The 26,411-nt window shown below is 51.7% G+C and overlaps 2 protein-coding genes across 2 annotated transcripts; one reads left to right on the forward strand and one right to left on the reverse strand.

Annotated features, from left to right (window-relative positions):
• Positions 1-135: 135 nt before the first annotated feature.
• On the forward strand, positions 136-3,860 carry LOC115531124 (potassium channel subfamily K member 1). Its single transcript, XM_030340186.1, has 3 exons — positions 136-754; positions 1,499-1,903; positions 2,655-3,860. The coding sequence occupies exons 1-3, from the start codon at positions 400-402 to the stop codon at positions 2,996-2,998; spliced, it is 1,104 nt and encodes a 367-aa protein (XP_030196046.1). The 5' UTR covers positions 136-399; the 3' UTR covers positions 2,999-3,860.
• Positions 3,861-5,111: 1,251 nt separating this feature from the next.
• Positions 5,112-24,056, reverse strand: LOC115531123 (ectonucleoside triphosphate diphosphohydrolase 1-like). Its single transcript, XM_030340185.1, is given in 11 exon segments — positions 5,112-5,595; positions 5,597-5,677; positions 7,452-7,589; positions 7,913-8,026; positions 9,494-9,751; positions 10,995-11,198; positions 12,357-12,516; positions 14,377-14,527; positions 16,236-16,353; positions 17,550-17,677; positions 23,823-24,056. Coding segments are annotated over 11 exon segments (1,497 nt in total). The 5' UTR covers positions 23,839-24,056; the 3' UTR covers positions 5,112-5,466.
• Positions 24,057-26,411: the final 2,355 nt, after the last annotated feature.

Consider the following 26,411-nt stretch of genomic DNA (forward strand, 5'->3'; position numbering starts at 1 on the left):
CAAACACTAAACCTGTACAACTGGTTGGGCGTTGATGTTATTAGTATGTGGTCACACACCTACACAGAAACACGCACGCGCGCGCGCACACATACACACACACACTCACACTCTCAGAAACACAAACACACGCACATAGACAAACCCACACACACACACACACACTTTGAAACACACACGCACACACACATAGGTGTGTGTTACCTGACCGGCGCAACACCTACGTCACCCACGCCCGCTCCCCTGACTGGAACAGGAATGAGGAAGACCAGGTAAAAGTTCGTCAAACAGCGGCTCGACATGTTGTGCATCATTATAACACAGAACGTTGTATTCCCGTCACCGGTTCATCGGACCATTAGTTAATTCACCGAGCGGAATACTACATCCACCTGAGGGATGGTCCGCGGCATCTCCTCCGGCTGCTTCGCCCAGGCGGCGGAGAGGCACAGCACCGCGCTCAGCTTCTCGCTGTTGTCCGCGGGCTACGTGCTCTACCTCCTGCTTGGCGCCGGGATCTTCTCCGCCATCGAACTGCCCTACGAGGAGCGGCTGCGCCAGGACCTGAAGCAGGTCCGCCAGGAGTTCCTGGACCAGAACGAGTGCGTGTCCGACGCCCGGCTGGAAGAGCTCCTGGCACGGGCGATCGAGGCCAGCAACTACGGGGTGTCTGTGCTGGGGAACCAGACCGAGCCCAACAACTGGGACTTCGTGTCCGCTCTGTTCTTCACCAGCACCGTGCTGACCACCACCGGTGAGTTGGGGACGATAAAGGGCCTTTATGTAGCTGTCGTTCTCGACAAAGGTGGGAAAAATGAAACGACAAAAAAACCTCAGAAACAAATATAATTCTAAGAGACAGATAACATCAAATCCAATCCCCTGGCCTATTTTCTCCAGTGGAACGGTAGACGTCCACCTAATGCATTATTAGTAACGAAGGCAAGAGTGGCTGTTAACTATTTACAAGGGAAGAGAGACTAAGAGATACTTACTAAAGAGTCTAATTAAATTGTATACCAGTAATCAGCTTTTAATTTAATATAGCTATCTGCCTCTTTCATACATTCACCTTCAGGCGACATGGTTTTCCTTCCTCCTGCTCTCCTCCCTTTCTCTCTCTCTCCCTCCCTCTCTCTCCAGTGTGCGTTTCTTTCTCTCACCTCAGTGTCTCCATTTCCTCTCTCTCTCTCTCCTCCCTCTCTCCTTTCTTCTCTCTCCTGCTCGGTTCTTGTATCTCTCTCTCCCCCCACTGTCTCTCTCTGTAACCAGACCCCCCCCCCCCCAGCGGTAACCCTACAACCCTTCCCTCTCTCTCTCTCCCCCTCCCCCTCCCCAGGCTACGGGCACACAGTGCGTCTCTCTGACGGGGGCAAGGTGTTCTTGGTGCTCTACTCCCCCAGCGCAAACCCTAACACCCTACCTCTCTCCCCCCCGTCTTCCTCTCTCCCCCCCAGCGGTAACACCCTGCCTGTCTCCCTGTCTCCCCCCTCCCCAGGCTACGGGCACACCGTGCCCCTCTCTGACGGGGGGAAGGCGTTCTGCGTGCTCTACTCTCTGGTGGGCATCCCCATCACGCTGCTCTTCCTGTCGGCCGTGGTGCAGCGCCTCATGGTGGTGGTGACACGCCGGCCCGTGGCCTACTTCCACCGCCGCTGGGGCGTGTCCCGCGCCCGGCTGGCGGCGGCGCACGCGGCGTGCCTCGCGGCGCTCGCCGCCGTCTTCCTCCTCTTCATCCCGGCGGGCGTGTTCGTGGCGGTGGAGCAGGACTGGAGCTTCCTGGAGGCGCTGTACTTCTGCTTCATCTCGCTGTCCACCATCGGCCTGGGGGACTACGTCCCCGGGGAGAACGACCCAGAGGGGGCGCACGCCCACGGGCAGCTGTACCGCCTGGCCATCACGGGTGAGCAGGGGGGGGGGGGGGGTAGAGGGGGTCTAGGGGAAGGACAGAGGGGTGGGTCAGGGGACAGAGGGGGGCCGATAGATCGAGGGGAGAGGACCTCTTCTGCTGAAGGAGCTCCACTCCGCTCTGTTGATTCAGTCAAACTCGTTGAGATAAGAAAGTGTCAGGAAGGCTCACGTTTAACGACCGATCCGCTGCACAAACACACAGGGCCCAGTCACAACAGAGCAGTCGGGAGCAGGAAGTGGGATGTGATAACGGAGAGTCTCTCGTGTTGTTAACGTCGCCAGGGACATTTTACGGCGTCGCACTCAGTCCCGTGTGTGTCAACATCTCTTCTTCTCTCTGTGTGTGTGTGTGTGTGTGTGTGTGTGTGTGTGTGTGTGTGTGTGTGTGTGTGTGTGTGTGTGTGTGTGTGTGTGTGTGTGTGTGTGTGCGTGTGTGCGTGTTTGTGTGTTTGTGTCTGATTTTTGTGCGTGCGTGTGTGTGTGTCTGCTTGGTGTGTGTGTGTCTGTGTCTGCTTGGTGTGTGTGTTTGTGTGTTTTTGTGTGTCTGCTTGTTGTGCATGCGTGTCTGCTTGTTGTGTGTGTTTGTGTGTGTCTGCTTGGTGTGCATGCGTGTCCGTTTTGTGTGTGTGTGTGTGTGTGTGTGTGTGTGTGTGTGTGTGTGTGTGTGTGTGTGTGTGTGTGTGTGTGTGTGTGTGTGTGTGTGTGTGTGTGTGTGTGTGTGTGTGTGTGTGTGCGCCCTCCAGTCTACCTGCTGCTGGGTCTGGTGTGCGTACTGGTTGTCCTGGAGACGTGCTGTGAGCTCCCACAGCTCCGCGGCATCAAGCAGCGCTTCTACTGGGACGGCGGCCGCGACCCCGACTCGGAGACCACCAACATCATCGACAGCGACCACCTGACCCAGGAGGCCGTCGCCGCCGGCGACAGCCCCGGCCCCGTCCCCGCCTCCATCCCGTCCGTGTCGGAGCAGGCCGCCAGCCTCCGTCGCCACGGCAACAACAACGTCAACGTCAACCTCAACCGGTCCCTCGCCACCACGCCCTACACGCCGGCGGCAAACTCCGACGCCGTCAACGGCTTTTTTAGTTGACCCAACCCCTCCTCCCCCTCCCCTGAGTGGGTCACTGAACCGACCCGGGACCCGGCTGGGGTCTGGGTCTGGGTCCGGGTCTGGACCTTGAGGGGCGCTTAAGACCCCAAGACACATGAACTATTTATTGCTCTATAGGAGAAGGTCTTCCAGGATGTGATGGATCTACAGGGCTGAGCATCCACGGGTTATATCTGTATTATGTATCTAGGTTAGAGGAGAATTGGAGGGTTTATCCTACCCCTCCATGGGTTACTATGTTTGGAGTATCAGCAAATTGGTTCATGCTCTCCATCAAGACTCTGGCTTCATTCACAGCCTCCGCCTCCGCTGCTGTTTGGACGAGGCCTGGAAGGAAATGATTCACTTCATCTGAGAGGAACCGCAAATCACCGGACATTTCCCGTCGTTTCGCCCTGACCTTAGAGCCACACCGGGACTGCGCTATCAGACCTCACAGAAGAGGAGGGCCTTCACCCACGCAACCCTTAAGCTTCTTGTTTAGTTAAGCATTTCCCTCTGCTCAGCAAAGACCCCCTTACGAGCATAATCACAGGATAATGTCATGTTTCCATCGCCGCCGAAGACGCTGTTCAGGAAAAGGTTCAACCAGGAAACAAACGGCGGGAGGTATTTGCAGAGAGGGCGAGAAACGCGATGGGAGGTGATTCACTGCCGGCCACAAAGGAAGGACCGGGCAGGGTGAGGCTCCAGTGGCACCAGGCCGCCCTGCCCTCCTCTGGGGCCACACAACCAGAGATAAGGGCCCCGGGAAGGGGCAGCAGGGAAGGGCGGGGATGTGGCCCTGCACGCACAAGAGGGGGGAGGAAGAGGAGGAATACAGGGGGGGAGGAGGAAGAGGGGAGAAGGAGGGAGAAGGTGGGGGAGGAAGAGGGGGGGGGGGGGGGGGGGGGGGGGGGGGGGGAGGGAGGAGGTGGGGAGGGGGGGGAGAAGAGGAAGGGGTGTGGAGGAAAGCCAAGTAAGTGATCATATCATGCTTCCGTTTTTTTCTGTTAAACGTTAACAGTAAGTTACATTTCCTGCTTGTTAACAAGTTGTTCATCACTAGACCGGTTGTGGTGTTGAATGGATGAGACAGCGAGAGTGTGCGGTCTGACCACTTAGGGGAAAAAGAGACTAATGATGAGTGTAATCTATGCAGTAGTTCCCCGTTTGCTCATGATTGAGCCTGGTCACAGTCCCAGGGGCAGTTCTAGAGGAGTGGCTCTCTAAGCTAAATACACATGCAATACGCGAGTGTGTTTTCCGGTCGGCTCCACTAGAGGGCAGCATTGTCACTGCCTCGGATCCTTTACAGTGCGGCTTGATTCTTATGTTTGTTTTACAAATACATTAACTTTGTTCAAGAAACATCTCAAACTAGTCATATGTGAATTCTGTTTCAAGATTCAAACGATGATCCACCAGCAATCCAAACCAACAGATACACCATTAGTAGGCTGATAATAATAATATTAATAATAATCATGTGCAATAATAATGATCTCTTTGTAATCAGCTTGGGTCAATATTCATCTGTATATAGGCCTATAATGAAATCATTAAATAAATAAAACTTTTCTGTTATCAAGTGTGACAAGGTTTAAATATATACATGTACAATATTATTGGGGTTATTGCGTTTTTGCGACAGCCAAGTCAGTCAAAGCATCTTGTTATATAAAATGTGTTTTATTTATTTATATTATAATTCTATCATAGTACAATGCATACATGCAGACAGAAGTCTATAGACATAAACACCCGTGTCTATAACACACACACACACACACACACACACACACACACACACACACACACACACACACACACACACACACACACACACACACACACACACACACACACACACACACACACACACACACACACACACACACCCCCCCCCCCCCCCCCCCCCCCCATCCGGACGGTTTACATTGTGTCTATAAATAGAACTCAGTACTATGTGTTCAAACGGACCGATTAAGGTTTTGCGGTAAAGGTGAGCATGCACTTTGACCCTGCAGCTGAGACAAACTCTAAAATGAGGGTTAGTAACCCTACTACTAACTAACCCTATAAACATCAGTTTTTATCTGTGATGACATGATTATCTGTCATTAACTCATTCACACACACACACACACACGTCATCACTGATTCACACGTCAGTTTTTATCTGTGATGACAATGATTATCTGTGATTTACTCACTGACGCACACACACACACTCACGCATGCTAGCACACACAGATTTATTCACTCAGTCATGTACCCGCCCGCACGCACGCACACCTACCCACTCACACACACACACACACACACACACACACTTAACCCCCCCCCCACACACACACACACACACACAAATACACATTTACCCATACAAACACACACACTTACACTCTCTCACTCACACACACACCTCCCCCCCCCCCCCCCTCCCCCTATCTACAGGCCTCAGCTCATACGATCTTGTGCGGGTTGGAGCACTGAGTCTTGCTGAGGGTGTAGGTGATGAAGAGGAGAAGGACCCCCAGCAGCAGGCCCGTGAGCACCATGATGGACACGTAGCCGGCGTGGGGCAGCGGGGGGGGCGTCGGGGGCCTCGGCCGGGATCATGTTGGTCAGGTTCAGCATGTAGCCCAGCGTCCAGCCCGCGTCGCTGCCTTTGATCTGAGGGGACACACGGCCGCCATGTTGGGAGTTCAGACCACAACAAGGATAGCTAGGATAAGATGCTTCTCTGTTACTGAGTACTATTTTTAAGTGCCAGGACGTAGGGCTGGGCGATTAATTGAATTTTGATCGCGATTTTGATTGTAGCGTCAAAACCATCACAAAACTAAGATAATTAAATTTTCGATTTAAGAAAGAAAAGTAAGAAAGAATAGCTGTATACATATCTGTACACTATTTTAGATTTGAATATTTTCTTTTTGACCATATTGTGTATTTTTTTAAGGCGAAATTTCAAAGTTCTCAGTTACAAAGTGTTTTTTGGGAGAGACATGCTGAATAAATACATCATGTTTTCAAACCCGAAAGTAATCGTCTGAATAATCTGGATTTCAAAATTGACCAAAGAAATTGTGATTATGAATTTTTCCATAATCAGGCAGCCTTACAAGCACGTACAACAGACAATGGTTCCTATTTTAACAAAATAGGGCTCTCACTTGCGTTTCAGATGCAAGTGAGAAGCGCCAAACGCAATTAGCTTTGTGGGCGGTTCTATGGCGATGTTGCTATTATACCGGAGGATAAATGACTCAAGCTCTCGACACAAATCTAAAAAGGGTTGCCCTGAAGAAACCTAATTACCCGTAGGTGTGGTTTAGGCGTAACGTGCAATAAACCAATGAGAGTGCTATCTCCCATCCCCTTTAAGAGCCATGAGCGCATTTTAATCTGATGAGTTAATATTTTGACAGCGCGTTTGCAGTCTCCCGATGAGACACATGCATGACCACGTGAATTTTAAACTACAATTCTGCAATTCTGAGTCCTCAAATAAATTTTGCCAAAGAAAACTTAACACACATATGATATGCGGTAACTGTGGTTCTATTTAATGATATATGCAATACATTAACAATTCTTACCAGTATTGTATGCATTATCGTTATCGACTTGTGTTGCTAATATGCATGTGTCCCCCCGTTAATATACATTGCCATGGACTGTATTATGCGTTACGTGTTTAGTTTGCGTGTGCTTAAACAGATGGATGCACACACGCACGCTGCATTCATTAATTATTTTACACACACGCGCGCCTGCATTCATTCATTCTTTTTTTTTCTCATTCGCGGTAAAACAATGTTTTTTCAGGATCAAATACTCATCAATCCTAAAAGTTCTGGTCTTGTACACGATGTCTGTGTTAAAATAGCATCTGAACAACGCGCCACTGACTTTAAAGCAGGTATTTCCTGGTTTGTGGCAGAAATGTTTTCTGAAACTGCAAAATAGCACCAGGGATCGTTTGCGCCAGAACACACCTCCTCCTTTCGCTGACCGCCCCTTGGCGCGCAAGATCATTCCCTAATTTAGCGGCACGTGCCTGTGGAGGGAAAAGAACGCTCCGCGCCAGTTTCAAACTAGCAACGACACATGCGTCGGTGTAGAAAGTAAATTGCGCTGGATGCAAGATAGGGCCCAATAAGTGCGAACATTAAGTGCCAGGACGTACAACAACAAAGATAGCAAGGATAAGATGCTACACGATGCTAGGTACTAATGCTAAGTACAGAACAACAAGCCGAAATACGCCCGCGTTGGACGCAGCGGTAATCAAGGGCAGCAGGAAGCCCAGACGTTTGTTCTGGCCTTGGAGGAGGAAAAATGTGTTTCTGTTCCCGGCACAGGGAGGAGGAAGGAAGGAGGAGGGAGGGGAAAGAAGGACAGAGGGGGGAGAAGGGAGGAAGAGGAAGGATAACCCCCCCACCTTCCTGATGATGGTGATTTCCTTGAAGGTGTCGGCGGTGAAGTTGTAGCCTTCGGTCAGCAGGGTGAGGATGTATGTGCCGCTGAAGCAGTACTCAGCCAAGTATTTCACCTTGGTGCTGGGATGCTGCCTCTGCATCTGTTCACACACATGCACGTGCACACACACACATAAATTAACACACACACACAAATTAACACTGACACACACATAAACTAACACAGTCACACACACAAATTAACACAGCCACACACATAAACTAACACACTCACACACACACAAATGAACACAACCACACTCACGCACACGCAAACATACACCCACAAGCATGCAAACGTGCTCATAGACTAGAAAAACACTCACCCGCACACACACACACACACCTACACGCACTGCTCTAACAACGATGAATACAGGAAGACCAGCATGGCTGCTGATCTTCTCTCTGAAGGTTCACCTACATCGGCCCAGGGCGTGGCGCAGTACTCTCTGAGTTTATCTTTGATGGTCTCCATGGGGGCCGAGGTGTCGGTCAGGTTCAGGAAGTCCAACACAAAGTAGTAGGCTGAGAAGGCCTGCTCAGAGATCCAGGCCAAAGCAAACGAGATGAGGGGGATGACACGGAGAAACATAGATCAACAGAAAAGCCTAACCACTAGGATTAACATAAATCAACTTTAAATCCAACCGCCGCTTATTAATGCGGAAGCCAACTGTTGTGCAAGGGTATTTCACTGCAGATCCCAGTTTGTTTGTTTGCCCCTGACAATAGCGAAATCACACTTGTTGTTGTCCTCATAACCTTGACATGTCGTGGCTGTGTGTCCGTTCATCGTGACTAAGTGTGACCCGGTGACGGGTTCAAATTCCAGGACAGATTGAAAACAATAAATTGAATAGGGGAACTGCACACCACTCCCATTGAGACAAAATCGTTATAAATATACAAGAGTTATAAATAGAGAGATACAACCAGTAAAACGGGCGCTTAATGGCCCAACACGAAAACGCATCAACAAGTTTTTGATGCCATCCAATCCACTCTCACCAAAACATCAAAACCTGGATGGACCACAACTTCCTCAAACTCAACGGCAATAAAACTGAAATTATCATCGTCAGCCCAAAAACCATCATCCCCACCTCCCAGAACTTCTCACTTTGCATCGATGGTCACTCTGTCACTCCCTCCCCCCTGGTCAGAAACCTCGGCATCATCATGGACCCCACGCTCTCCTTCAAGTCACACATAAACAGCGTCAGAAAAACATCTTTCTTCCACCGCCGCAACATTGCACGCCTTCGACCCACCCTTTCATCCTCTGCTGCCGAAACACTAATCCACGCCCTCATCACTTGCAGACTCTACTATTGCAATAGCATTCTGTATGGCCTCCCCTCCACTATTCTTCAAAAATTGCAATATGTACAAAACTCTGCTGCCCGACTGCCTACTTGACTCCCCCTCAAAAGAACACATTACTCCCATCCTCCGTCAACTTCATCGGCGTCAATAAATCGCGCATTAATTCCAAGATTCTCCTCACCACCTACAAAGCGCTAAACAACTTTGCACCCTCGTACATAACAGATCTCCTCCATCGCCACTCCCCCACTCGCCGCCTACACTCCGCTGATGCCAACCTTCTCACCTCCATCACCAAGACCAAGTATCGCACCCTGGGGGACAGAGCCTTCGCCATCGCCGCCCCTACCCTCTGGAACTCCCTCCCTCTGGCCTTCCGAAAGTCTGATACACTCTGTTCACTCTGTTCTCTTCAGGACCACCTACAACATTTGACAAATCATCCTCCGCCATCTTCCACTCTCTCCCGCTCTCTTAATGCGTTGCCTATTGTTGTGGTGTTGTTTATTTTTTTCCCCTTTTGTTTGATTGTCTGTACTGTCTGTATGTATTCCTTTCTTAGTTGTAAAACGTCTGTGAGTATTTATAAAAGCGCTATAAAAAAACGGATCAATTATTATTATTATTATTATTGTTATTGAGGGGGATTCATAGGAACGAAATGGCGCCCGCTCACCCCAAAAGACCCCTGCAACTCGGGCTGGAAGACCCCGTTGAAGGAGCAGCGGCTGAAATTGCACTTGGAGAAGTCAAAGATCTTTTTGACGGCCGTCCGGCACGAGTCGAAGTCTCCTGTCCCCTTGAGGGTGAAGTTCCTCGGAGAAGCTTGGGGTTTGCTGCGGGCGACGCAGGGGGAGGCGTAGAGCTCCGAGTAGTCCCTCGTCCTGATGTAGCCCGGATGGAAACACGGGTCGGACAGACTCGTTGGTCCCGACTGAGAGAGAGAGAGAGAGAGAGAGAGAGAGAGAGAGAGAGAGAGAGAGAGAGAGAGAGAAAGAGGGAGGGGGAGAGAGAGAGAGAGGGAGGAGAGAGAGAGAGAGGGAGGAGAGAGAGAGAGAGGGAGAGGGATAGAGAGGGATAGAGAGAGAGGGGGAGAGAGAGAGAGAGGGATAGAGAGAGGGAGAGAGGGAGAGAGAGAGAGAGAGAGAGAGAGAGAGAGAGGGAGAGAGGGAGAGAGGGAGAGAGAGAGAGAGAGAGACACACACACACACACAGGCAGAGGCAGAGAGAGAGAGAGACAGAAACAGACAGAGAGAAACACACACACACCACACGCACACACAGATAAGAAAGCAAAGGAGAAAGGGTCATTTGATTGAAGTTAAGTGGGATGCAGCCGTTGGCTGTGAACAGCTCTCTACATATACAGCGTGAGGGTCGGCCCTCCAGGGGCCTGCCTGCCTCGTATTGAATGACCTTCAGCTTAATCTGAGCCTCTTACATCCTGCTGTCCATTTAGGTCTGAGGTTGAATGGGAAGAGGACTGCAATTAAAAGCATTTAAATGTGTGCCTAACATTCACCCATTCATTCAGCCACTCATTCACCCATTCATACACCCATTCATTCACCCATTCATTCACCCACTCATTCACCTATTCATACACCTATTCATACACCCACTCATTCATACACCCACTCATTCATTCACCCATTCATTCACCCACTCATTCACCTATTCATCCACCCACTCATTCATTCACCCATTCATACACCCACTCATTCACCTATTCATCCACCCACTCATTCACCTATTCATCCACCCACTCATTCATTCACCCATTCATAGAGCAACGGCGGGGTCAGCCATGCAAGGCCGCAGCCAGCTCGTCTGGAGCAGTCAGTGTGAGGCTTCTTGCTCAGGGACACCTCGGCACTCCGCTAGGAGGAGCCGGGGAACAGCCTTCCTGTTCCAACATGCTCTACCTCCAGTACCACTGAGTAACCCCCCCCCCCCCGCGCCGCCCCCTCCCATTAAAGTCAGGATCCACAACTTTAAGAGAGAACAGAGCAGAACAGACATGTGTTGGAGCTAGATAACATTGTGATCCCAGAGCCAATCAGTTAAAAGATTTCGCTCACTAATAGCTAACGGCTGTCTACAGCCCTTCTAACTGCTACAGCCTCTAGTGCCCCCTGCAGGCTGGGGGGGGAGAGGGGTTCCACTGAGTCGCTCACCGCGGTCTGGAGCGCCAGCATCTTCCGCAGCGCCTGGTCCTTGCCGTAGCACAGGTAGCTGTGTGTGTACAGGTTGTAGTCGTTGCCGTAGAGACGGAAGGTCATCAGGTTGTGGGGCGACTCGGTTCCGTCGAAGCGGGCGGAGACGAAGCTGATCTGCGTGGAGGCCCCGCCCAGATCCAGGGCACCGGTGGTCTCCTGGCCCTGGGGGGCCGGGGGCAGGGGGGCAGGTGAGCAGGGATACACACACACACACACACACACACACACACATAAACGCAACTGCACACGCACACACACACACAGGCAAACCCGAACGCACACACACCTGCAGGCACACGCACACACAGACACCTGCACGCACACGCAGACACACACACACACAAACAGACTCACACACACACACACACACACACACACACACACATCCTAAGGGTAGTTATTGTGGATTTTAATGGACACACACTAAGGGGGTGTTTGAGGAGCTTAATGGACACACACACACACACACACACACACACACACACACACACACACACACACACTGAGGCCCCGTTCACACGAGGCCGGCGAATCCGCTGACCGAAACCGCAAACTTCTGAAACCACCCTCGGAGGTGGTTTCAAATCTACCCGGTTTCGTTTTGGATTCGTGTGTACGCCTGAAACCAACTGAAACCGCAAACCATGACGTCATCGCCCCACCCCTCGACCTCCTAGCCAATGGCTCTTAAGCCCGCGGAGTCTCAGAAATCACATGCGAGCATGCGCATTAGGGCAGCCTTTATGCGCATGCTCGCCTCTTGTGTACTACAGCGTTTCTACAGATCTACCCGGTTTCGCTTGGCTTCGTCTTTACGGAGATACTTCGAAACCGGATAGATCGAAACCGTAACGGTTTCGCACGTTTCGGCTTCGTGTGAACGGGGCCTAAGGGTGAGTTTGAGGACATTAATGGAAAGACACTCAGGTTGTGGTTGAGGACCTTAAGGGAAACACACACTAAGGGTGTTTGATGACCTTAAGGGACACCCCGATTAAGGGTGTTTGAGGGCCTTAAAGGACACACACACACACACACACACACACACACACACACACACTAAGGGCGTGTTTGAGGACCTTAATGGAAACACACACACACACAAACTCGGGGTGAGTTTGAGTTCCTTAAAGGACACCCACTCAGGCTGTGTTTGAGGACCTTAATGGACGCATACACACACACACACACACACACACACACACACACACACACACACACACACACACACACACACACACACACACACACACACACACACACACACTCGGGGTGAGTTTGAGGTCCTCAAAGGACACCCACTCAGGCTGTGTTCCGGACCTGCGTGAGGCGGTCGTCCAGGTAGTTGACGGTCACCCAGCCGAAGGCGCCCTCTTCCTGCCCGCTGAGGATGCGCGCCCCCCGGAAGGAGAACGGGGAGCTGTGGAGGGCCGCCTCCACCGCCTGGAACACAGCGTCAGAGGCCGACGCGTTCTCAATGCTGTGGAGAACCACACACACACACACAGAGAAAAACATGCATACAAACACACACGCCCACAAATATGCTCCCAAACACACACACACACATGCGCGCAATGACACTCACACACACAGAATCACACACATGCATACACAAACATACACACAGAAAAACATGCATGCACACAAAAGCGCACAAGTATACTCCCAGATACACACGCAAGCCCACACAAACACGCACACACAGAAACCCACACAAGCGCACCCACACAGAAACCCACGCACACACACACACACACACACACACACACACACACACACACACACACACACACACACACACATAACCATTAGCCAGATAGATTTATAGTCACATCCTGATCAATACAGGAATGGTCAGGATAATGAATGCCTATTCAGACACAAACACATAAATAACCTCCTTGTTCTCTTTTAACGGACCGGGCTGAGATTTGATTGCCTGTGAGCTAGCCTGGTGTTTCATCCCAGGGGCAAACAGAAACACAAGCAGGGCCAAACACAAAGATAAGCAGGGGCAGCATCCCACAGAACCAGTCAACAGTCAACGTACTGTCAGCCAGTCCAACTATGGACCAATCATCTGGAAGCCCAGAACATAAACCCCTGTCTGTGCGTCTATGTCTGTGTGTTGGCAGTCAGTGTGCTTTGTGCAGTTCTATGGTGGTCAGTTTGGTTTCCTTCAGTGTGGTTTCAGTCCGACCGCCGACTGATGTTGCACTAATGTTTCTCTCTCTAACTCGTCCAGTAGTCGCAGCTCTCACCAGCTGCTCTGCATCTTACTGCACTCGACGCAGAGTTTACTAGAGGAGAGCAGAACTTTGCCCTTTCATCAAACCTGACTATCTGCCTCAGATGCAATTGCTCAGTGTCAGGTCAAAGGGCCCTGGCTCGGCCAAGACCGCAGCTCGCTTTGAAACAGGAAACAGGACTTATTTATGCATTTTTGATGAGGTCTTGAACAGAACCGGCCAAAAATATCCCCTCGGGAAGTGGAAGATTCCGAAGCATCTAAAAATCGACATCTCTATGACCAGCATCCTGCCTCTCACTCAGTGTGATGCTCGACTTCCTGTCTACAGGAAACCTGTGGGGTTTTGACTTTATGAGGTCAATCCATTAACGGCACCGATTGCACTCCAGTCCGAGCCGCAGGGGACTGTCCCCTTCTCAGAGAGGCCGGGGAAACATCGTGTCTCTTCTCTCCGGCCTCGGTACCTTTCTCCAGAAATGTAAAACTGCTGGGAGACTTTATCTCCTGGGGAAGGGAGTTCCAGTTGACGTAAGAGGGGCGGCGCGCTCCGCCTCGTTAAAACAATGGAGGAGCACGAGGAGAATGAAGCAATCAAAACCCTGTTGTTGGAAATGGACTGAATGACGACGTTAAAAGGTTTACAAGTTGACTCGGTTACCAATTTGAACTTGTTTGCTTCCAACCGGAATCAGCACGGCTCTGATTGGCTTAGCGTGTGTGTGCGTCGGCGTGTGTGCGTCTCAGTGTGCATTTGTGTGTGCGTTGGTGTGTGTTTGTGTGTGGCTGCATGTTTTTGTGTTTATGTGGGTATATGTGTGTGCGTCTGCGTCTGTGTGTGCGTGCGTGCATGTGTGTATATGTGTGCCTGCATGTGTGGTTGTGCACGTGGCATACGTTTGCGCATGCGCGTGCCTCTGCATGCGTGGGTGTGCGCGTGCGTAGGTGTGTGTGTCTGCCTGCGTCTGTTTGCGTGGGTGTGTGCGCGTGCGTATGCGTGTGCGTCTGCGTGCGTGAGTGTGTGTGCGCGTGCGTGTGTGCGTGCGTGTGCGTCTACGTGGGTGTGTGTGCGAGCGTGCGTCTCCCTACTTGAGCAGCCTCATCCCGGCCGTGGCCCCGAGGTACAGAGGGGTCTCCCCGTGCCGGCTGCTTGGGACGGCCTGCCTGGCCTTCAGCATGCAATCTCCCAGGGACTCCCCTGCCCCCCGCGGGTTGGAGGCGTAGCTGGAGATACCCGGACCTGCAGCCGCCGGGAGACAGCACAGAAAGGCATGCTGGGAGACGGTGGGTAGACAGGCACCGGGGGGGGGGGGGGGGAAAGGGGTCGGGGGGGGGAGGGGTCGGGGGGGAGAGGGGTCTAGGGGAGAGGGGACTGGGGGAGAGTGGTCTAAGGGGGACAGTGGTCTAAGGGGGAGAGCGTTGGAGAGAGAGGTCTGGGGGAGGGAGGTTTAGGGGGGGAAAAGAGCTCTGGGGGAGGGAGGTCTAGAGGGGAGGCCTGGGGGGAGATCTGGGGGGGTGGGGGGTGGGGGGGGAGTTCAGGGGGGAGAGGTCTGGTACACATCGTAGATCAAAGCTGCGGTGACGTAATGAACACTTGCCCTCCCTCTTCCCGCATAGACCCCGGGGATCTGATGATAAGCAGATGTTTGCCTGTTTTAAGTGCTCCGGAATACCCCAGAAATATTCAGCTTTGTTTCGTTATCGGTCCGGCACACAATACAGTTGACGGTAACCCCGGGGATGATGTTGATATTTATGCGATCGCCTTGGAAGTCGTGTAAACAGATGAACTCTGATTAAGGAGCTGCTCTGAGCTACTTCTGGGTTTATTTGAGCTGGATTCAGCCTCTGGCGGGATCGTTGCCTCGGGATAAGAGGTTGTTTGAAATGGAGGATAGGGAATTTGGTGCGACCCATAAATAAATACCCACTTCCGTAAGAGGTGGATCTCCCAGGTTCACAAAGTAAAAGCCACCCGCTAAGTGTTGGATCCCACAGTTTCAAAGTAAAAGCCTCCCCACGCACACACCAACACACAGGCGTCACCCTGCTCTGCACTTGTTCAGTCACTTGAACCGGCTGGCGGGGAAATGGGTTCTCTTAGCTGGGAGCAAAAGGCAAACGCAGACTTTGTTTTGAAATGCTGTCCCACCTTTGAAACTGTTGAAGCTCACTTCTATCTTTAAAGGTCACAAGATAAAAAAAAATAGGGGGCGTGGGGTCAGGGTTTATGCTGATGAAAGGGTCGGTAAAAGTGTGGTTTAACAGGGAACTGGGAGTCCTCTTCCCTCATTTAGAATCTTGCTCTCCCTCTCCCTCCCTCTCTCCCTCTCCCTCCCCCTCTCTATCTCATATAAAACATTTTTATTCAACTCTTTGATCCCGGCTGAATTCCTTTGGGTTTCTGCCTGCTTCACGTTTTCCCTTTGGATGAGTTTCAGTTGTAGTTAATCTCCGAGCCCCTGAATCATACGTGGACGGTTATCTTTCGTTTGTGTGTTTAATAAACACGGCCGTTGAAAAATCCAATACAAAATTTGAAAGATGTTGCAAGAAAGACTGAAGCAAATGAGCAAAATATTTTCCTGAAAAAAACAGTGTTCCTGGAGATTTGATCGAAGTGGGGATCAGTGATCAGAGAGCGGTGATCGGTGATCACTGACCAGAGTGCGGTGAACGGTGGTCGTTGATCAGAATGTGGTGATTGTGGACGAGTGATCGGTGCACCTTGATCGGTGACGGGTGTGCCGATTGGGGATCAGTGATCGATGATCAGCGATCGCCTCACCCTGATTGTTGATCACTATGTGGTGATTGGGGATTGGGTGATTGGTGCGCCGTGATCGTTGATCGGTGCAGCGTGATTATCGGTGTGCGTTGATCGGTGATCAGTGTTCTGTGATCAATGATGGGTGCACAGTGAAAGGTGAAAGGTGAGCGCTGCGTACCGTCAACCCTGCAGGAGTCGGTCTGCGTGACGCGGCCGGTGTTGTTGTCCTTCTCCGCCGGCCATTGGTAGATGTAGAGCGCCGTGTGGGAGGAGCCTGCGTCCATCACTATGCCATACTGGGGGAGAAGAGCTGCACATCAGTGCTGTGTGTTTGAGGGGGGGCAGTGTGTGTGTGTGTGTGTGTGTGAGTGAGTGAGTGAGTGAGTGAGTGAGTGAGTGAGTGAGTGAGTGAGTGAGTGAGTGAGTGAGTGAGTGAGTGAGTGAGTGAGTGAGTGAGTGAGTGAGTGAGTGAGTGAGTGAGTGAGTGAGTGAGTGAGTGTGTGTGTGTGTGTGTGTGTGTGTAGCCATGTGTTTGTGTGATTGCGTATGGGTATGTAGGTATGTATGTACTGTATGTATGTATTGGTGTGAGCGTGTGGGTGGGTGTGGGTGTGGGAGGGAGTGTGTGTGTCTGTGTGCGTGTTGGTATGGGTGTGAGTGTGGGTGTGTGTGTGTGTGTGTGTGTGTGTGTGTGTGTGTAGCCATGTGTTTGTGTGATTGCGTGTGTGTGCGTGTTGGTATGGGTGCGAGTGTGGGTGTGTGTGTGTGTAGCCATTTGTTTGTGTGATTGCGTGTGTGTGCGTGTGGGTATGGGTGTGGGTGTGGGTGTGTGTGTGAGGGAGTGTGTGTGAGTGCGTTTGGGTATGGGTGGGTGTGTGTGTGAGGGAGTGTGTGTGTGTGTCTGTTTTGGTTTGTGTGCGTGTGGGTGTGTGTGTTGATGTGTGTGTGGGTGTGATGCTGACACTGGAATATCTAGCTTGGAACAGCGCAGGATTAAAGCCCAGAGGAGTTGCAGGTGTGAACCAAAGGAAGATCTGTTGTTTTTTCCGCCTCATTCTCACTCTCTCTGCTCACTCTTCCAGGGCTACGGTTCACACCCTCCCAGTGAGTCTGCTCAGGGCCTTAAGCCCTAGATGGGTGTGGTGGCCGGCCTCTCGTCTAACAGAAACCCCTCTCTTCTCAGTGTGTTCAAACCGAAAGTCGGAGCTCGCCTTATCGTCCGTCACCGTGGATCCTGTGTGTGTGTGTGTGTGTGTGTGTGTGTGTGTGACGGCCCTGTTTACCATAATTGGAGTATGTGTGTCGACTCTAAGAGACGATCAGCCTCCCACTCGGACACTCAACGCCTCACTCTGCATGGCGTCGCGGCTCCACACAGAGTGTTTACCGACACCGTGACGTTTCTGTGTGCTCCGCTCAAACAACAAGCGTGGCCCCCCCAGCCCCAACCCCCCGACCCCCCGCCGTGCACGGCCGACCCAGCCCACTGTACCTTGTACTTCTGGGGGAGGGGCTTGTTTTGCAACACTCCCACGGTCACCAGGGCAACGAGCGCGATGACGGCGATCCCGGCGACGAAGATGGTCACAGTTCTGTAGCCCGGACTCGCCTCTTTCATCTCTGGAGGGACAGGGGGGCCAGACAGGAAGGAGTGGGTGAGATGAAGGGAGGGAGGGAGGGAGGGAGGGAGGGAGGGAGGGAGGGAGGGAGGGAGAGTGGGGGGGAGACATAGTGGGGGAGGGGGAGGAAGGGGGAGAGGGGGTTAGCCAGTTTTAAACAGCCAGATGTTGATGACATGAGACCGCTGCTCTTTCTCCGTCATGGTTGCCGTTGATTGAACCCAAAGCGTCTCCCCCTTGACGACCGCAAGTCTGATAACACACAGAGCACGACCACAACAACACGACAACACCTGCGCTGCAGATGGAACCTCCCACCTCAGCTCCATTAGCGACATTGTGCTTTTTTTTTTACGACGGCGTTATTGTGGGCCGTCGCCGTGGAGACGGATGAGGTCCGCGTGCTGTTCCAAAGGACGGTGGATTAGTTGTCGTGTGTGTGGATGCTGAAGCTCTGTTTGGGTTTCCGTTCCATTAGCTATGTGTACTTATTCATCCACGTTTACAATTTGGGTTTTTAAAAAGCCAGCAAGCACTTAAACACACACCTGAACACACACATACATACCCCTCCCAAACACACGCACGCAGGCAAATGCACACAAATACACACACACAAATACTTACCCCCCGCACACAAAAATACACAGACAAAAAAGTACATACAAATACACAGACACACACAGACACAGACACACACGCACACGCCGAATGAACAGACTCTAGAGTAAAGTCACTTTGGATGAGAGCCGGCATTTCTTCTGCTGTACAAAAAGGACTAAAAAAGGATGTAGTGCAGCAAGACAGTGCACGCGCACACACACACACACACACACACACACACACACACACACACACACACACACACACACACACACACACACACTTACATTTGACAGTCTCTCAGGATAAATGTGGGAGTAACTTCACTAGAAACGGGGCTGCTTCATCAATCATTGCCAACAGAGAGGAGTAAACAGAGATATATATTCTGGTTTCAGTGTATACACACACACACACACACACACACACACACACACACACACACACACACAGTGAGTGAGTGAACAGAATTCTGGAGTCAGACCAAAGCAGAGACAACAGACTCTGCTGCCTGCTCTGCTATTCTTCTCCTAAAAAAACAACCCCCCCCCCTCACACACACACACACACACACACACACACACACACACACACACACACACACACACACACACACACACACACACACACACACACACACACACACACACACACACACACGTGAGGGGGGACCTAGAAAAGACGAGTGTAGAAAAAGCAGCAAATAGAAAGTGGATCCAACCAAAGGGAAGGGACTTACCTCTGTTGTCTGAAGTCCACAACTGAGAGAGAGAGAGAGAGAGAGAGAGAGAGAGAGAGAGAGAGAGAGAGAGAGAGAGAGAGAGAGAGAGAGTTAGGGAGAGAGAGAGAGAGAGAGAGAGAGAGTTAGGGAGTTAGGGAGAGCTAGGGAGAGAGAGAGAGCGGCAGAGAAATAGTTAGAGGGAGAGTTAGAGGGAGAGAACGAAATAGAGAAAGAGAGAGAGAGCGGGAGTGAGCTACAGGGAGAGAGACAGAGATTAAGAGAGAGAGAGAGAGAGAGAGAGAGAGCTAGCAGAGTACAGCGGAAGCACGCGCGACACGGTGAAGCAGAAAAGAGAGCGAGCGAGTGCAGGGGGCGAACGAGAAGGGAGAGGTTAGGAAGGGGTGAGAGTCGCTGGCCGGGGATCCAAAACACAGAGGAAAGGGCGAAAGAGAGGAGAGGAAAAGAGAACGGAAAATACTGGGGGGGGGGGGGGGGGGGGGGATAAAGAGAAGCAGATTCTGCTGTGTCGAGACGGCACCGATAGGGGAGTAGGACACGGTGTGTGTGTGTGTGTGTGTGTGTGTGTGTGTGTGTGTGTGTGTGTGTGTGTGTGTGTGTGTGTGGCACTGAGTTGTGCGTTTCCTCCTGTTCTGGTGCAGCACACAGATTGGTCGCTATGGAGACACAGTTCAAGTGTTCAAGTGTGTGCGTGCGTGTGTGTGCGTATTTGTGTGTGTGTGTGTGTGTGCGCGGGCCATTTAGGAGTTTGTTGGCTGTTTCGGAAAACTAATGTTACAGTCCTTTCCCACCCAAGCCCACTTCCTCTCTGTCCCTCACTCTCTTTCTTTGTCTCTCTCTCTCTCCCTCCCTCCCTCTCCTTCTCCCTCTCGTTTCGTCTCCCTCCCCTCGTCTTTGTTCCTCCCTCCCTCTCTGTGTGTGGGATGTGCAGCTGGGAGAGGAAGCAGGGACTCCCTGTCTTGTGATGTCATCCCTGTGACAGTTTGGAATCCCCAGTTTCCCCCAGGACTGGGTCTGTGTGTGCGTGCGTGTGTGCGTACACAGGTACGCGTGTGTATGTGTATGTGTGTGTGACCTGCCTCTAAATATGCTTCTACTATTCACAGTTTTGTCTTGCATTGCCCACCCCCCCCCTCCCCCCTGCCACACGCACACACACGCGCACACACAGCGTTTAGAACAATTCAAACAGTGATGGGACGCATAGTAGCATTAGCATCGATTTGTGTCTACAGTCGGCCACCTTTGTGTCTACCGTCGGCTACTTATCAGCTTCCAAATACCGCCTCAAAGTCTGCCTCCGCGTGGAACACGCCTGAGTCATCTCGCCCCCCCCACCCGCTGCGTTACGAGCAGTCCTGGATAAATATCCTGTCATTGTTCGAGCATGCTTTCACGCTGGTTGTTTCTCAGCGCCAACACTGAGCTTCCTGTCTCTGTGGAACCTGTGTCACTCAAACCATGACCACACGCATCCTGCGAACATGCACTCTGTCAGGTCCGCAGCGGCTTTACGGTCATGAGACGGCCTCGATGACGCAGTGTTAACTCGCTGGAAAGATGTCACGTTACCTTTCCGTGCCGTGGTGACATTTACGTCATTTGAAAGCCACTTCGGTCGGCTGGTTTTGTGGCACCATTCTCTGAAATCCCCTTCTGAGCGCGCTGTGAACCAGGCGAGGGTTGGCCACCGTCAGCTCCGCGGTTCAGCCCCGGCGTCGTCAACGTGCGATCGCACATCACACAGCTCGCCCGCCCCACCGACAAGACGGGACGCGTCCGCCCGCAACCCGTCCACGCGCACCCGCCGGCAGGCAGGTCCCAGCCCAACCTCCGTACGCGCCAAACCATTCAACACCTCTTGAGTCAGGTCTTTCCCCAAAAACTCACATCTGGAGGTAAACATCTGTCATGGAACAATCCTGTTGTTTACCTTTTTTCGCGGTTAGAAGTCTCCGCAGTCCGAGGCGCGAGTAATCGCCTCGACACATCTCGATCTGATTGCGGCGGGCGGGGGCGGCGGCGGCGGCGCTGAGCTCGAGGCACCGCCGCCGCTCCTTTTAATTACAGGGACGCGTTCAGTCAGCAGAGATGAGTCGCGGCTCGCGCCACACAGGGAGCGGACCCCGGGGCCCGCACTGCAGGGACACGTAGGGCCGCTGTCAACACACACCCGTTACTATGTGTCCTATGACGTCAGTTACGCGTTCCTGCATTCCTCCTAGGGTTGCTCTGGGCAAACGCATGCAAACACGGGCACACACAGACACACACGCTCGCCCAAACATAGGCATATACACACACACACACACACACACACACACACACACACACACACACACAAACGGGCATGCACACATAAAATGCACAGGCCTGCAAGTGCAGCTACACAAATGTACACACGTGCACACACACACACACACACCCACACGGGCACGCTGCTGCACACACACACACACAGCGTGTTGCCATTGACATTCAGCCGAAGGGTGATGTCGCCCGGGGGGGTGGAGGCGTGGGAGAGGCATTAACTTAGAGAACAGAGAGCGGAGTTCCTAGTGACAACAAAGGCCTTATTGGGAAGGTAGGGGCTGATTGGGTTCGCCTCTCACACCGTGTGTGTGTGTGTGTGTGTGTGTGTGTGTGTGTGTGTGTGTGTGTGTGTGTGTGTGTGTGTGTGTGTGTGTGTGTGTGTGTGTGTGTGTGTGTGTGGCTGGCTGGCTGGCTGTGGTGGGAGGGTTGATTCAGGAGTCGCTGGCCCAAAGTGCCAGTGGCTCTGATACGTGCCACGCTTTTAATTAAACCAAAGCGACGCCAGTCACAAAACATAACGGTTAATGAACGTGTCTCTGGCCCGGTTAGTCCCCACCCCAACTCTAGCCCGAAGCCTCCCCCACCTTTACCCCTACCGATGCCCTGACCTTTATCCCCACCTCAAGGCACACCGCGTCTGTCTCGGTTTGACTCAGTGGAAGATCATCAGTGGATCGCCCCGACTACCGCGGCCCCCTGAAAGGCTGGGCTCAGACCGCATTGTCTCTGCTTCCTGTGTACCGTAGAGGCCCTGGTGCTCTGTACCCTGGAGGTGCTTCCAGCCCTGCTGTTTGCTCTGCCCTGCTCCCAAACAGAGAGACAGACAGCTTCTGATGGTCACCAGAGAGAGACAGACAGACAGCTTCTCATGGTCACCAGAGAGAGACAGACAGACAGCTTCTCATGGTCACCAGAGAGAGAGACAGACAGACAGGCTTCTCATGGTCACAAGAGAGAGAGACAGACAGGCTTCTCATGGTCACCAGAGAGAGACAGACAGACAGCTTCTCATGGTCACCAGAGAGAGACAGACAGACAGCTTCTCATGGTCACCAGAGAGAGAGACAGACAGACAGGCTTCTCATGGTCACCAGACAGACAGACAGACAGACAGACAGGCTTATTATGGTCATCACCAAACAGAGAGACAGACAGACAGGCTTCTGCTTCACCCAGTCCCCAAGAAGTGGAAGAGGAAACTGAAAGTTCCTCGTTTGGTTTTCAGAACCTATTTTGCCCCCTGGCCGTCATGACTGTTTACAAGACAAATGCGGTTCTCTGTTGGACGTTTGTCTACATACAGAGAGAGACAGATAGAGAGAGACAGATAAAGAGAGAGGAGAGAGAGAGAGGGAGACATAGAGTTAAAGAGACAGAGCGAGACAGACAGAGAGACAGAGAGACGAAGACAAAGACAAAGAGGGAGAGAGACAGAGACAGACAGAGGAAGAGAGAGAGAGACAGAGGGAGAGAGAGAGAGAGACAGAGGTAGAGGGAGAGGGAGAGGGAGAGGGAGAGAGAGAGAGAGAGAGAGAGAGAGAGAGACACACACAGAGAGAACACACATGATGGAGAGAGATGCTGCCAAGGCGTGAACGTTCAGCAGAACGAATAACAAAAGCCAAAAGCCCGACCTTAATGCGTTCTGACAACTTTCCAATATCTATTTGTTTTCCTGCTCTCCAAACCCCCCCCCCCCCCTCCTAGCTGGTGAGGCTGTGAGCCGTCACCTGAGAAGCAGGATGCTGAGTTACCCGAGGACTAAGCTCCAGGTGAAGAGAGGTGTGCATTCAACAGGATTACTCACAGGATACTCAGACTCCTTACTCACGATGGCCATGCGCCAACCAGACTAACATTTCCGAAGTGATCATTATCTAATAGCTCAAGCATTTAAAATTTCAAAACAAACGCCTGGTGACTCGCGCACTTGATGTCGTTATGTTCTTAGCAATCACCTCCCCCTTCTTGAGAGCTGTACTTTCGTTATCTCACAGCACTGCGTGGAAATGACCACTTCAATTCATTACTCTGCACTATTTGAACAGTTCCTCTCTCTGGGAAACGGACTGTGTGAAACACTGTAGGAGGGCGAGTGGTAAAACAAGGACGCACATCTGCTTGGGCCAGCCCAGACCCCCGCTGGAGGACCCTCACAGAGCGGGCCAAAGGTGAGGGTACGCACACACACACACACACACACAAGAACACCAAGTCTAACACACACCAACACACACACACACACACACCGTCTCTCACACCCACAAACCCTCTCTCACACACCCGCATTTACAACAAGTCAATTACACCCACCCACACACACACACAGCGACACACATAAAATACAGATACACAATCTTTATGAGTATGTTGCATGAAATTGGTTTCCTGTAAGCCATCTGTTGCAACTATGTGTGTACATGTGTGTGTTGTGTGTGTAGTGCGCGTGCATGTACGTGCGTGTGCGTGCCAGTCATTGCAGTACACCTACCTCTTTGTTCAGACATGGGTAACTCTCTCAGCCAGGACACAATGCTCTTCCTATTCTCTCTCTCTCTCTCTCTCTCTCTCTCTCTCTCTCTCTCTCTCTCTCTCTCTCTCTCTCTCTCTCTCTCTCTCTCTCTCTCTCTCTCTCTCTCTCTCTCTCTCTATATGGCTCCCTAACACTGTCCCCTGGTTCTCCTATAGCTGTCTACTCTGGTCTAATGTTCTCACCACCTCCTTTCTCATGTGCTACCCTCTCCTTTATTAGGAGAAGCACGCCTTCCCTCCTCCCACTACACTCCCCCCTCCCCCCCCTCCCACTACTCTCCCCCTCCCCTCCCTTCCTCTCACTTCACTCCCCCTCCCCTCTTCTCTTCTCCTTTCCAGGCGCCTCAAGCCTGCCGTTCTGTTTACGTCCATACTCTCTCTCTCTCTCTCTCTCTCCTTCAATCTCTCACCCCCCCCATCACCCTCTTTTGCTCTAATTTTCTCTTTTTTTCCTCTCTGCCATCCCTCTCTCCTCCCTTCTCATCTCTCTCTCCATCTCTCTCTCTCTCTCACTCTCTTATTCTCTCTCCCCCAGTCCCCTTCTCTCTCTCTCTCTCTCTCTGTCCCTCAATCTCTCCCTCTTATTCTCACTCCCCAACCCCCATCTCCTTCTCTCCCTCTCCCCCTCTCTCTCTCTCTCTCTCGCTGTCCCTCAGTCTCTCTCTCTTAATCTCTCTCCCCCTATCTCTCCCTGTCCCTCCGTCTCTCCCCGTTTTTCTCTCTGCCATCCCTCTCTCTCTGTCGGTCCCTCCATCTCTCCCCGTTATTCTCTCTCCCATCCTTCTCTCTCTCTCTCTCTCTCTCTCTCTGCCTGTCGCCATCTCTCTGTGTCTTCTGAAAGTGGGTCACACATGAAAGATCCTCCCAGATCTGGAGAGGCTGAACGAGGAACAGACGAGGCAACACATGCGTGCCACTGAATCCCCAGAGCTCCCTTAATGCCAGCCAGCATCCTCCCTCAACAAGTCCCCCCTGCTCCCTCCTGAGATTGTATTTTTCTTTCCTTCAAAGAAGAGCCTAAAATCAGGAGCACTGTGCGGTGAACAGGTTTCAAAGTAAAAGCGCAGGTTTTCAATATTTTTGTTTTTATCAGGTTGACGTTGGACCACATCCAATTTGAGCTGGGGGGCGTGTATGTGTGTGTGTGTGTGTGTGTGTGTGTGTTTGTGTGTATGCCCGAGTGCATGTGTGCACATGACTTTTAAACACTTTCATCGAGGCTGAAATACAAAGGGTTTCCTGTTTTTAGTTTTTCATGCGCGTTGCAAGCCCTGCGAGGTTCAGATGTCCATGTTAGACATTAACATGTGCTTAACGCTACACCATGGACTGGCGTTACAAACCTGCTCAACCATCAACAGAAAGCGTACGTAACAGCACGCCTGAGGCTGTCCCCTCTATGGCGCATTGTGGGGGATTTCCTTGGTCATTTGGGACAGGGGTCCCCCTAAAAGCTCTGACCCACCTGAGTGGAGGCGGTTCCTACCCAGAACCACAAAGCACCACATTAATTTACTATGTCCAAAACAATGTTGAACTTGAAACGTACTAATGAAAGACAAATGGAACCTCTTACATACAACGTCTGCAAACATGTTCCTGTGTTCCACTTTTAGCTGTGCGGTCGCCCCCAAGGGGCTTAAGAACTGTTGTTTCATGAGATGCCCTCATCCCAACAGACTTGGAGTGTATCTAGAATAAGCATGATCAGGAATCTTGCTCAAGCGCGCCTGCCTGAGGTTTTCGGAAAACGCTCTCCTTCCACTTTTGTTTGACTTCGCGCCGGGCAACGGCTCGGAGGCTAACAATAGGAAGTCCGAGAAAATGTGAAACAATTGGGTTATGAGCAAATCAACTTTCTCACACAGTCATACAGAACTGTGAAAGGGCTACTTAATGTGCTTATGGCCCGCGGCCAGTCGATCCATTCAGACTACTGAAATAGGACATCTGATCTGTACTGGGAACATTGGGTGGAAGCAAGCTTCACGTCAGCATCTTTCATTTCCACTTAAGAGGAAGTTTCGCCCAGACGTAGCTAAAAGAGCGCATCTGCTTTGGTTTGTAACAGGCAGTAGCCGGATGCTAGTATTTCCCCTATGGGGCTCATCCCTATGTTCCCCGGGTCCTATATTCCCCGCTCGGGGTACATAGGACCCTTTTTTTAAAAAAAAGGTCCTATGTTCCCAGTTTTTCCCAAAAAGTGTCCTATGTTCCCCTGTAGCAATACATACCGGGGAGCATAGGACCCTTTCCTGGGAAAAGGGTCCTATGTTCCCCGCAATCTATCAATCATTAAAAATATTTAAACTTTGACGCGACAATCAGCGTTCAACAGCGTGGCCACTGAGTGACATGTGTAACGTAACAGCCAATCAGCGTTCAACCGGCCAACTCAGTGCAGTGCAGTCCGGGGTGAACTGCAGCATGGAGGAGAAAGTGATTGTTGCCGTTTGCGACTCCCGGAGCTCTATATAGTATATAATATATTATAATTGTACAGATAATATCACGGCCAAAAGCTCTGTGCGCCACCGGATGGCCGTAG

Source organism: Gadus morhua, chromosome 18 (assembly GCF_902167405.1).
Source record: "Gadus morhua chromosome 18, gadMor3.0, whole genome shotgun sequence".
Classification (NCBI taxonomy): Eukaryota; Metazoa; Chordata; class Actinopteri; order Gadiformes; family Gadidae; genus Gadus; species Gadus morhua.